The sequence below is a fragment of the Vipera berus genome (genome assembly GCF_964194415.1).
Source record: "Vipera berus genome assembly, chromosome: 8".
NCBI classification, from domain to species: Eukaryota; Metazoa; Chordata; class Lepidosauria; order Squamata; family Viperidae; genus Vipera; species Vipera berus.
In genome coordinates, this window is record NC_138211.1 from 16,495,052 (window position 1) to 16,508,079 (window position 13,028).

The window sequence follows — 13,028 nt, forward strand, 5'->3', positions numbered from 1 at the left end:
TTGAATTAAAAATGCATGTGTAAGTACAGCAAAGGTACAGCAGGATAATCATGTAAGTTTCAATTTTAAATCCAGGTGAAATGAAATCAAGCTGAGTTTTTTCACCTGCAATCATTCAAGGACTTCTCAAAACCAGATCTCATCTACAAAATAATTGGTTGACTTTGACCCAGAAGTTCACACATGGTTTAAAGCATACAGCATAGAGCAGAAGCTCTGTGCAAGGACTAAGCACCCCATAACCCTCCACTCCCGGTCACCCCCACTCCATTTCCCCACAATGAGACATACGTGAGTAACTGAGCATTATCATGCTTTCTGCGATTCAGCAAATCTCTCTCTCTCCATTCTCCAAATGAGTCCAAAGTATCATATACTGATGACGTCACGTTAATCAAATCTCCTTTGGACCAAATTTCTAGGCCAACCAGTGCTATATAAATATTCAGAACTCTGTAAATCTGTCAAGTGGACATGGCATCAATCAGAAACTCAAATACAAGTAAACCTTGAGAAACATTCAAGATTAAAAAGCAGCTGACATTGGCCTCTACGGGCAGGTGAAAAAAATAGATCTAGGCATTAATAGAAGAGAACTCTCTGGAGCTCAAGGTTGAAGTCCTTGGTGCTCTGAGTTTGCTGCTTTGCTTACTAAGTAAGTTGTTTAGTCAGATAATGAAATGTCTGCAAGGAAACCACCAAGCTCAGACAGCAGTCAGGACTCTATATATTGGGGAATAATAATAATTTATTTTATTTTTATTTTAATTCCATTTATATCCCGCCCTTCTCCGAAGACTCAGGGCGGCTTACAAGCTTAGCAGTAGCCTTCATTCTATGTATATGCCTGCTTATTAGGGCTTTCACACACACCCCAAGCGGCATTATTACAAAGTCAGCTTATTGCCCCCAACAATCTGGGTCCTCATTTTACCTACCTCGGAAGGATGGAAGGCTGAGTCAACCTTGAGCCTGGTGGGATGCGAACCTGCACTAATTGCAGGCAGCTGGTGTTACTTAAGGAGGCATTAGCCCACTGCTCCACCAAGGCTCTTATTGAATGTATTAAGCAGGAGAAATAATGTATTAAGCAGGAGAAATAAATAACATGATAAAAAGAAGCAGGTGATTATTCTCTATAAATAGGAACAGAAGAGTAGGAGGACTAACAAGAGAGTTGACTCATCGATCTTCCTGTTCTCTCCCTGTTTCTAACTGATCATCAACAGTGAAAATATAAACAAGGCTAATAGGAGACTGCAATATGAGTGTATCTGCTCCTAAGTACCACAATCCAAGTCAAATTGAGTTCCTGTCTCCAAGTTTCTTCTCAGGGATCAGTTTCATAATCAACTGAACTGGGAATAGACTGAGTCTGTCCATCTCTTTCTAATCTCCCAGTTCAGAACCATTAACCACAGCCCTGAAAGAATCCAGCTACAGACATAGTTCTGACTGAATTCTTGCAACACTTTTGGATTTGCATCCTCCCAACACAGTGACTGTATTCCCATAAGAGGCTTATTAACCTATTAACTTATTAACCTATTAACCTAATTAACCCATTTTCTGGGATGGCCTCACATGCTGGATCACCAGCTGGCCAAATGACCCAGTTTTGCCTCACTCAAAGCCACAGAAGTTAGCATTCTTGTAGAAACCCATCTTCTCTCTCTCTTTACCTGGTTAAGTGTGTTGTGTTACCACAGTGAAAATCTGGGCTGGGGCTGAGGGAAGTTTAAATTCAATAAGCGAAATAATATTTGCCATGTCCTCTTACCACATTTAAAGTGTTGACAATTTCATATATTCTTGTTCTTATAGTACTTAAACTGCGGTCATATTTCCAGAACTACAGAAAAGATAAAAAGGTTAAGACGAGATCATAATTATAGGAAGAAGGTAAAGAAATAAGATATCAGTGAAAGGATCATTGAGTTTGCTGATGTAATCATAATTTTTATGATTTTTAATTTTTATACAAGCAGGCCAAAGAATTCTTTTGTGCTGATTTTTTAAATCAACATTTGTCACATTAATATATTAACATTATTAACTTTTCAGCAGCATACATGGGCTTTCTCCTGGTTAGAGAAAATTTGGTCAGTCTACTTAAATGCTTCCCTAAATTGGATAAACAAAGAGTGCAATAATGTTTCAAAGAAACCGACAGAACTGTTTAACCAGTGTGGGACAAAAATAAATTTAGATGGTATACAGGAAGAACAAATGTGCAAATTAGAGTACCGTATATTCACAAATGTCTCTTAACTTTATAAATATTGGTTGGGTCCAATAACAAAAATTATTAATGTTTATGATAAAGCATATTTTAAGAGAAAGCCAGTTAGTTTGTTAATGTCTTCAAAAATGCCCACATTAAAAAAGGCAGAAACAAAATGCTGTGCTTAATGCAGAAAGAAAATGGAGAGACATCCAGGATACTTACCATTATGTAGTCTGCAACTATGACAAGCTCAACGTATTTTTTGGATTTCAAATATGTTCGTTGCTAAACAGAACAAGAAAGAAAAGGCTGTTTAGACATGTTGCTCCCAGCAGCCAACAAGAATGTTGGTCATCATCAGATAATAGGAAAAGTGCTTTTTTTTACTCTTTGGTCAAAATACTTGAACTTTCAGAAATATTGGTTCTTTCAAGAAGACATTTATAGGGAGACAGCTTGTTAAAATTTTAGCGCTGGGCCTTGAGCCATTCAGAACTGGGCCATGGAAGTGGAAGGTGAGCACCTGCATCTCCACTTGCATGACCAGTGAGCAAGCATGGGTGGGTGTGCTCCATTTCCATGAGTGGGTGCGTATGCCCACCGCTTGCACGAATAGAGCTGGGTGCACGCATGACCCTGCTGCTCACGTGGAACCATCTCCTCTCCCCACCTGTCCACAAAGCTTGAAAGGTTGGGGAATACTGACTTAGAGGAAGTGCTGACAAAGTTTTGGGGGAAAAGTACATTATGCTATGGATTGTCAAGCAGAAACAAAAGGGGTCATCTTTAAAAAAATCACTTTCTTTGTATTAATAAGGTGTGGCACTTGTTTCTAATTAATCTCTTTTTGGAATTTATGATGCCTACATTTAAAGATAAATGTATATAGGTAAGGTAAAGGTTCCCCCGCACATGTGTGCTAGTCGTTTCCAACTCTAGGGGCCGGTGCTCATCTCCATTTCAAAGCCGAAGAGCCCGCGCTTGTCTGAGGACGTCTCTGTGGTCATGTGGCCAGCATGACTAGACGCCAAAGGCGCACAGAACGCTGTTACCTTCCCACTGTAGTGGTCCCTATTTTTCTACTTGCATTTTTATGTGCTTTCGAATTGCTAGGTTGGCAGAAGCTGGGACGAAGTGACAGGCACTCAGGGATTCGACCTGCCAAACTGCCAATTTTCTGATCGACAAGCTCAGCGTCCTAACACACTGAGCCACTGCGTCCCTATAAATGTATATATGAATACCTAATTCTAAAAAGAATTTAATAGGAATAAGAACAGGCACATGAGGAAATTACTCTCTTTGACCTGTTTTTCAGGCTGTCAAAATGATCCTTCAATGACTTTCTCACCTTTCCTTCCCGTTGTCAAACAAAGGATCCCAACCAATCACGTGAGAAACACAGTGATGTGGTCATGCTATGGAACCAATTAGACCTGGCCTGCAATCATATCACACTATGCATCAAAGACAAGGTAAGGAGAGCACTCAGACATTTTGACACACTGAACTCTCTCTAAATGGCCAAAGAATTATACCTTTCTTTTGATGTAATTTTAAAATGATTACTGAAATATTGTTTCAGACCTGTCAGGCCAAAAGAACAAGAAAACATGGTTAATTGCTCAAAGTAGTTTCTTTATTGCTGTTCTGGTATAGACGGGAATCTTGCCAGGCTAAAGCACACTCTGTGTAACCATGAGATACACCCTGTGAAGGCTTTAGGGAGGATCCCTTCCGGGCTTCTTTCTGCAATCCAAGGACTCATTGCTGATCTGCCTCTTATTTCCCTGGGAAGGAGACCCTCCGTCCTGGATTCCACTGAAAGATTCCACCACTAGAGTACCCAGGTTGCTCAGGAAGTACACTTATGCTAAGACCTGAATGTGTGAGTGTGCATTACTTGCTTCTTTCCCTAGGAAAGTGTTCTCATGTTTTTTCAGCATACAGAACTACAAGGCCAAATTACCAATTCTAGAGTGCAATTTCTCTCCTTTCTCTCTGACAACCACTTTCTTAACTCCGCTGCACAAGACCCAGTTTGAATAAAGTGATCATGACCTGACATTGAGACAAGAACATTCAAGATAGAGGAGTAATTAATGTATATAAACACAACTTGTTGAGGATAAACATTTTTTATTGAAAAGTTTTAAAATACATTTTAAAAACATAAACTCCCTCCCTCCCCCTCCCCCCAATTACCCTCCCTCCCCCTCCCCCCTCAACTTCCCAGAGCTGAATACAAGGTATTAACTTTTACAAACTTAAGCTAAAATAAGCTATCTAACTAAAAAAAAACACTTAAAATTCTATCGCATTTTAACTCCCCTTAAACATAACTAAATAACAAAATAATAATAACTAAATAATAATACATCTTATAATTCTAATAATTATTCATATGCTAAATGAAACTTTTTAGTCCCATATTTGTTCTGAATATAATCGATCCACCTTCTCCATTCCACAATATATCTCTGTTGTGATTGATCTTTCAAATATGCTGAAATCTTTGCCATTTCCGGCAGGTTTGAAACTTTCAAAGTCCACTCTTCTATCGTAGGCAGATCCTCCTTCTTCCAGTATTGAGATACCAAAAGTCGCTGCCGTTATTAAATTCAACATCAATTTGGTTTCTATAACAGTACAATCTGTAATAATACCCAACCAAAATAACTGTGGAGAAAACCTTATCTTTTTCTTAAATATTTTCTGCATATTCCACTAAATTTTAATCCAAAAAGCTTTGACTTTTTTGCAATTTCACCACTGGAGAATAAAGATTCTTAAAACCGTTAAATATTTCAAAGCAGTTTCTCCCCTTATCCCAAGTACTCTCTGCATGCATAAAAGAGGCATTGTTAGCTGCGAAGTCGTGTCCGACTCATCGCGATCCTATGAATAATGTTCCTCCAGGCCTTCCTGTCCTCTACCATCTTCTGGAGTCCATTTAAACTCATGCCTACTGCTTCAGTGACTCCATCAATCCACCTCATTCTCTGTCGTCCCCTTCTTCTATTGCCCTCAATCTTTCCCAGCATTAGGCTCTTCTCCAGTGAGTCCTTCCTTCTCATTAGGTGGCCAAAGTATTTGAGTTTTAGCTTCAGGATCTGGCCTTCTAAAGACCAGTCAGGGTTGATCACCTCTAGGACTGACCGGTTTGATCGCCTTGCAGTCCAAGGGACTCGCAGGAGTCTTCTCCAGCACCATAGTTCAAAGGCTTCAATTCTTTGGTGCTCAGCCTTTCTTATGGTCCAACTTTCACTGCCATACATTGCAACTGGGAAGACCATAGCCTTGACTATACGCACTTTTGTTGACAGGGTGATGTCTCTGCTTTTTAGTGTGCTGTCTAGATTTGCCATGGCTTTCCTCCCTAGGAGCAAGCGTCTTTTAATTTCTTGGCTGCAGTCCCCATCTGCAGTGATCTTGGAGCCCAGGAAAATAAAATCTGTCACTACCTCCATTTCTTCCCCATCTATTTCCCAGGAATTGAGAGGGCCGGATGCCATGATCTTGGTTTTCTTAATGTTAAGTTTCAACCCAAGTTTTGTACTCTCCTTCTTCACCCGCAAAAAGAGGCTCTTTAGTTCTTCTTCGCTTTCTGCTATTAGAGTGGTATCATCTGCATATCTTAGGTTGTTGATATTTCTTCTGGCAATCTTAATTCCAACTTTTGATTCATCTAGCCCTGCCTTTCTCATGATGTGCTCTGCATGTAAGTTAAATAGGCAGGGCGACAATATACAACCTTGCTGGACTCCTTTCCCAATTTTGAACCAATCAGCGGTTCCGTGTCCACTTCTCACTGTTGCTTCCTGGCCCACATATAGGTTTCTCAAGAGACAAATAAGATGGTCTTGTACTCCCATCTCTTTAAGAACTTGCCACAGTTTGTTATGATCCACACAATCAAAGGCTTTAGCATAGTCAATGAAGCAGAAGTAGATGTTTTTCTGGAACTCCCTAGCTTTCTCCATGATCCAGCATATGTTGGCAATTTGATCTCTAGTTCCTCTGCCTCTTCAAAATCCTGCCTGTACTTCTGGTAGTTCTCGATCCACAATACTGCTGGAGTCTAGCTTGTAGGATTTTAAGCATAACTTTACTAGCATGAGAAATGAGTGCAATGGTGTGATAGTTTGAACATTTATTGGCACTGCCTTTCTTTGGAATTGGAATGTAAACTGTTCTTTTCCAATCCTGTGGCCACTATTGAGTTTTCCAAATTTGCTGGCAAATTGAGTGTAGCACTTTTACTACATCGTCTTTTAAGATTTTGAATAGCTCAGCTGGAATACTGTCCCCTCCACTAGCTTTGTTGTTGCTCAGCTTTTCTAAGGCCCACTTCACTTCACATTCTAGGATGTCTAGCTCACCTCATTGTGATTATCAGGGACATTAAGCTCATTCTTGTATAGTTCCTCTGTGTAATTTTGCCACCTCTTCTTAATCTCTTCTGCCTCTGTTAGGTCCCTGCCATTTTGGTCCTTTATCATGCCCATTTTTGCATTAAACATCCCCTTCATCTCTCCAATTTTCTTAAAGAGATCTTTGGTCCTCCCTATTCTATTATTTTCTTCTATTTCTTTGCACTGTTCATTTAAGAAGGCATTCTTATCTCTTCTAGCTATTCTCTGGAATTCTGCATTCAATTGGGCGTATCTTTCTTTTTCTCCCTTGCCTTTCACTTCCCTCCTTTCCTCAGCTATTTGCAAAGCTTCCTCAGACAGCCATTTTGCTTTCTTGCATTTCTTTTTCTTTGGGATGGTTTTGGTTGCTACCTGTTGTACAATGTTGCGAACTTCTGTCCATAGTTCTTCAGGCACTCTGTCTATCAGATCTAATTCCTTAAATCTATTTTTCACCTCTACTGTATATTTAACAGGGATACGATTTAATTCATACCTGAGTGGCCTAGTGCTTTTCCCTACTTTCTTCAGTTTAAGCCTAAACTTTGCAAGGAGAAGCTCATGGTCTGAGCCACAGTCAGCTCCTGGTCTTGTTTTTACTGACTGTATAGAGCTTCTCCATCTTTGGCTGCAGAGCATATAGTCAATCTGATTTCTGTGTTGACCGTCTGGTGATGTCCATGTGTAGAGCGGTCTCTTGGGTTGCTGGAAAAGAGTGTTTGCTATGACCATCGTATTCTCTTGACAAAATTCTATCAGCCTGTGCCCTGCTTCATTTTGTACTCCAAGGCCAAACTTGCCTGTTATTCCAGTTATCTTTTGGCTTCCTACTTTAGCATTCCAATCCCCCATGACGATAAGAACATCATTTTTGGGTGTTAGTTCTATAAGGTGCTGTAGGGCTTCATAGAACTGGTCAATTTCATTGTCTTCAGCACAGGTGGTTGGAGCATAGACTTGGACTACTGTGATATTGAATGGTTTGCCTTGGATTTGAACTGAGATCATTCTGTCATTTTGAGGATTGTATCCCAGTATTGCTTTTCCTACTCTTTTATTGACTATGAAGGCTACTCCATTTCTTCTGAAGGATTCTTGCCCGCAGCAGTATACCTGATGGTCATCTGAATTAAATTCACCCATTCCTGTCCATTTTAGTTCGCTGATAACTAAGATGTCGATGTTCAGTCTTGTCATCTCTTTTTTGACCACGTCCAGCTTTCCTTGATTCATGGATCTTACATTCCAGGTTCCTATGGAGAAAAAATATTTACAGCATCGGACTTTCCTTTCACCACCAGACACATCCACAGCTTAGCGTCCTTTCGGCTTTGGCCCAGTCGCTTCATTCTTTCTGGCGCTACTAGTACTAGCCTTCTGCTCTTCCCCAGTAGCATATTGGACACCTTCCGACCTGAGGGGCTCATCTTCCAGCGTCATATCATTTTGCCTTTTGGTACTGTCCATAGGGTTTTCATGGCAAAGATACTGGAGTGGGTTGCCATTTCCTTCTCCAGTGGATCACGTTTTGTCAGAACTCTCTGCTATGACCTTTCCGTCTTGGGTGGCCCTACACGGCATAGCTCATAGCTTCATTGAATTACGCAAGCCCCTTCGCCACAACAAGGCAGTAATCCATGAAGGGGAAAAGAGGCATACAACTTAATAATTTGATTATTTTTAAAAAAATTGATTTAGAAAGTTGACATGATTTGTAGATTAATTTAATTCCATTTTGATTCAAATCTCCAAACTTATTTTTGTATGACCAAAGAAAATGCTATAAGCCTGGAACACGTATTTTCTGCTCATCAAGTTTCCACTGTTTCTTTTATACCATGGCTAGAACTTAAAAAAAGTAGAAATGTGGGGTCCTCCCTTTTGAATTCTATCTAATCACACACACACACACACCCAAAAAACAATTTCTCTTTTACTTTACATTTTAGAAACAAGCAAAAGAATCCTTATTCTCAAACAATGTTTAATATGAGACTTACTTCAGGAGTAAGGTTTAACTGAGAGGCTTTGATGGGCTCATCTGATTCCCAATTAGTCTGGGTTACCCCACACATTTTGGGGGCCTCATCCTCTTTTTCTACGTTTTCATATTTGTAGACTGCATGGGCTTCACTGTCGGGAAGCTTCAAGGGTTCAATTAAGTACGTCTCCCCTTGAAGCTTGAAATGTCCTCTGCAAAACAATGTGGAAAAGGGTGATAAGAGATGGAGATTTTTTTTTTATTTTCTTTCCTCAGCATCTTTCTCATACTTCTCAAAGACAGAGCTATGATCAGAAAGATATAAGAGATTGCACACAGTCAATGAAACCAAAAAATATCTGTACAGTATTTGTTTGGAGATAGTTTGGCAAGGAATCCAATACTGTATATTTCCTAGAATGTTAAAAAAAAGTTTCTAGCTATACAATTGCAAGACAAAATTATTTGAAAGATGCTGTTTTTCTGTAAAACATTGTTTCATAAGAGTGAAACACACACACACACACACATACACACTCTTGTACAGTCAGTAATAAATCTTTATTCACCCATAGACCAACAGATAAAGCTTAAGAATCACAACTAATTATGATAAAAAAATGAAAAATATAACTGTTCTAAAATGTCTAAAAAGAATTAGAGGAAATACAGTATTTGGCTGTGGTGAAGGAAATAAAATCAGATTGATCTGATAGAAATTCAAGATAAGAATCAGGATGACCGGGATATTTAATAAAGAATGGAAGTAGGAATTCCTGTCAAGCATCTTCATAGAGAGGGCAATACAGAATAACATAAGTAACACTGAAGAATAACAATACAGACTAACAAGGAGCTGGAGGCTAAAATATGGTTGCAGGAACTGGATACGTTCAGAAGGAGTAGAGATGACATGATAGTCTTTCAATATTTAAGGGGCTATCACAAAAATTGTGTGACAACCTATTCTCCAACTCACCTGATGGCAGGAGAAGAATCAATGGATGGAAAGTAATCAAGGAGAGAACTAATTTAGAACTAAGGAGAAATTTTCTGACAATTGGAACAATTAACCAGTGGAAAAAAATTACATTCAGATGTTGTGGGTGTTCCATCACTACTGCTTTCTAACAACAGATCGACAGTTATTTGTCTAGAATGATATAGGTTTCCTACTTGAACAGGAGGTTGGACTAGAAGACCTCCAAGGTCCCTTCCAATGCTGTTATTCTGTCATTATGTTTTTCCTTCATTATTCTGTCATTTTTCTTTTCTTTTCCATCTTTTCATTTATTCTTGCACTGCGTGGACACAGTCTCTGTTCAAAGGGGATCTTTTAGTGTCTTCCTTCAATAATAGATGTTGAGAGGACATTGATTCCGACTAATGATAAGGACCTTCTGAATTTTGGGATCTTTATGTGGCTAAGATATCTACCTGGTTGGAGAAAGTGTGCAGGCTGTCACAAGAAAGTGTTTCTGGGTAGAACTGAAATGTCTGCTTGCCCCTTCCTGTACGCTTTCTAGCAAGGTATGCAATCTGAAACCTACTAATCTTCTCTACCTGTAACATCACCTCCTATATGGAAAGGAGACCAGGGCTTGGAAAATCCTGCAGACAGATCTGATTTAGCTCCCCAGTGTCTCTACTGGCTGGCAGCAGCTCTTCTTGGTATTCAACCAAAGTCTGTCTTAATTCTGCAGAAGTCTTGGATCACACCCAACTAATCTCCATGAAAAACTGATGTCCTTCATTTTAACTGTGACAACTCCAAGAGCAGTATATTATTCTTAATAAAATAAATAAATATTAGAGACTATCTTACTTCAAACCATTGCAAGCACTGATGCTTGCAGTTGAGTCAGCATCATTCTGGATGCGTCCGTGATAATAGCAGTGATCCTGTAGGGAGGCAAGAGGACTACACTGGTTAAAGCTTGTTTATAGTGTGATTTGATGAGCAGAAGTACAGTTCCAATTGTTGTGACTCAGGGCCAGCCTGTGGGTCCGACAGCCGGCTCCGATGTATCGGAGGACTCAGATGTGGGGGAGGAGGGAAACGAACCGGCTGATGATGATTTGGAGACTTTGCAGAGTCCTCAGCCGGGAACCTCTGCTCAGCTGTGTGAGCCCGAGAGTGCGGAGGATGATGACCCACAGCTGGCCCTGTTCAAGGACGCCCGACGCAGGAGGCAGTCGAGCAGGGACAAACAAAGGAAGGCTATGGGACTCCTCGGGAGGAGGCACAGGGAGACCACGCCCTGAGCTCTCTATAAAAGGAGTGTTTGGGGAGGGGCTGGTTGCTGAAAGCAACTCTTTTGCTTGAGAAGATAAGCTCTTGTGTGTTTACTATTAAATCTTGGCAGAAGCCTTTTAGCCTTGGACGCTTTCCAGTCTCTTCTTTTGATTAGGGGTGCGAGAAGAGGGCTGGTTCAGAACACCAATGTATTCCAGAACATCAATGAAATATTAAGACAGCAGTTATTTTTTTAAAAAATTGATTCAGGGGAGCAGAAGACCTGCTTAACGCAAATCTCCATAAATCAAGTCACATTGTAGGGGGAGTCCCACTGATGGCACAAAGCTGAGAAATTTTGGGCAGACAACCAACATACAAATATAAAAAGTTTTCTTGGAGATCTATTCTAGTCCTGAACCACAGGATTTGCTGAAGAAACTTTCAGATCTCATGGTTGTCCTACATTCTGAAATCTTACCATAATGTATAAAAAATTACACGTTTACTAATGATACCAAATATTGGTTATTTACTTAAGCTCACACAAGGAAAGCTTTCAGAATATACAGAGAGATATAATTCCTAGCATTATCTGGAAGCAGGATCCATGCAGACATTAAAATCAAGATATTTCTGTTACACACTAAATAGGAGCAATTTGAATGAACTTTGAAGATGCTAAGCCAGAAGTAGATAGTTTTTGGAGACAGTTGATGCATTTTTAGGTCAATCTGGGGCAAGGAGCCAAGGAGTTCACGAAGCATGTTAGTGCTGTCATTTTTTTCCAGCTGATAGGGCCACGTTCTAGACCATTGTAATGTGAAAGATATTAAATGGATTTCTGTATAGGAGCAAAGTGAATTTCTCTCACTTTTGGCATTACAAATAAAAGACTTTGCATGTATCCCTGTAGTCTGGTTTATAAATGAAAATATAGATCTTATAAACCTGATGTTCTCATAATAAATCTATTTGTGAAACTCACTCCCCAAAATGTTGGCTTTTAACCAGTAGGAAAGAACTGGATGATTGAAATACTGCCATGGCAATTCAATGAGTAAAACAAACTGGGTTTAACAATCCATGCATCCTTATATGTACATATCAGTATAAGATACTTCATACATATAGAGCCCTTCTTGTTTGAGTAGCCTGGTCTCATTCTTGTATATTTGTAATATTGTGCAGAAACATTTGTTTCAATTTACTTCCTAAAAGTAAGACTCTTAAAAGTGAGACCCTACCTCAACTGGAGGGTTTGTTGTAATTTCTCTGCCATCAGGGGAATAATGAGTCTCGCTGTAATCTTCTGAAAAAAGATCTCTGGAAAGAATGCAAAGAAGGGAATACCTATGTCAGGAATTAAGTAGGACTGAGATAATTTTATAATAAGTTTACAACTACTGTATAATGGCATTTGAAGTATCTTGGTTAGGATGCTGAGCTTGTTGATCAGATGGTCGGCAGTTTGGCGTGTCGAATCCCGAGTGCCACGTAACAGAGTGAGCACCTGTTACTAATCCCAGCTTCTGCCAACCTAGCAGTTTGAAAGCACATAAAAATGCAAGTAGAAAAATAGGGACCACTACAGTGGGAAGGTAACAGCGTTCCGTGCGCCTTTGGCGTCTAGTCATGCCGGCCACATGACCACGGAGACGTCCTCGGACAAGCACTGGCTCTTCAGCTTTGAAACGGAGATGAGCACTGGCCCCTAGAGTTGGACATGACTAGCATGCATGTGTGGGGGAATATTTACCTTTACCTTTATCAAAAGAATGGAGCAGGTATTTCAATCCCATGAGAATGGCTATTTAAGAGGAGGGCTGTACATACTTGATTCCCCTGAAGATGTATATTTACACCAAGGAAGCTGTGTAATTCTCTTCATCAAGGCTCAAAGGCAGGAGCAGTAAGTTCTATTTACTAAAGAGTAAAATGAAGCAACCTCAGGGAAATGAATGCCTTGAACCTTCATACAGAAGCTTCTCTCTTGAAGCTTTAAACCAATATATGGAGTCACATTCCACTCCTGATGTCACATCTATAAATTTGTTATTGCCTTCCATTTTTCCAATCTAGAAATCCTTTCTGGTCTTCCCCCTCTAGCCCTGCTTTGGTTCCATGCCAAAACAAGATCATCCAGATTCTACCCTTGAATTTCTGTAT

General features: G+C 39.9%; 2 protein-coding genes across 3 annotated transcripts in view; both read right to left on the bottom strand.

Annotated features, from left to right (window-relative positions):
• LOC308671401 (zinc metalloproteinase-disintegrin-like protein H3) overlaps window positions 1-13,028 on the bottom strand; it is a 287,574-nt gene that overhangs the window by 128,630 nt on the left and 145,916 nt on the right. The window lies entirely within an intron of this gene.
• Window positions 1-13,028, bottom strand: part of LOC308671399 (zinc metalloproteinase-disintegrin-like protein F1) — a 78,883-nt gene that overhangs the window by 61,539 nt on the left and 4,316 nt on the right. Inside the window, exons 4-9 of one of the 2 annotated variants that reach the window (XM_081333556.1) lie at window positions 12,107-12,185; window positions 10,449-10,525; window positions 8,643-8,835; window positions 2,450-2,512; window positions 1,781-1,852; window positions 292-461 (exon numbers count right to left, since the gene is read on the bottom strand). The exons of the other annotated variant lie outside the window; for it this stretch is intronic. Of the exons in view, the coding sequence (XP_081189682.1) occupies window positions 292-461; window positions 1,781-1,852; window positions 2,450-2,512; window positions 8,643-8,835; window positions 10,449-10,525; window positions 12,107-12,185 (654 nt within the window). The remainder of the gene's footprint in view (window positions 1-291; window positions 462-1,780; window positions 1,853-2,449; window positions 2,513-8,642; window positions 8,836-10,448; window positions 10,526-12,106; window positions 12,186-13,028) is intronic. 2 annotated transcript variants of the gene reach the window in all.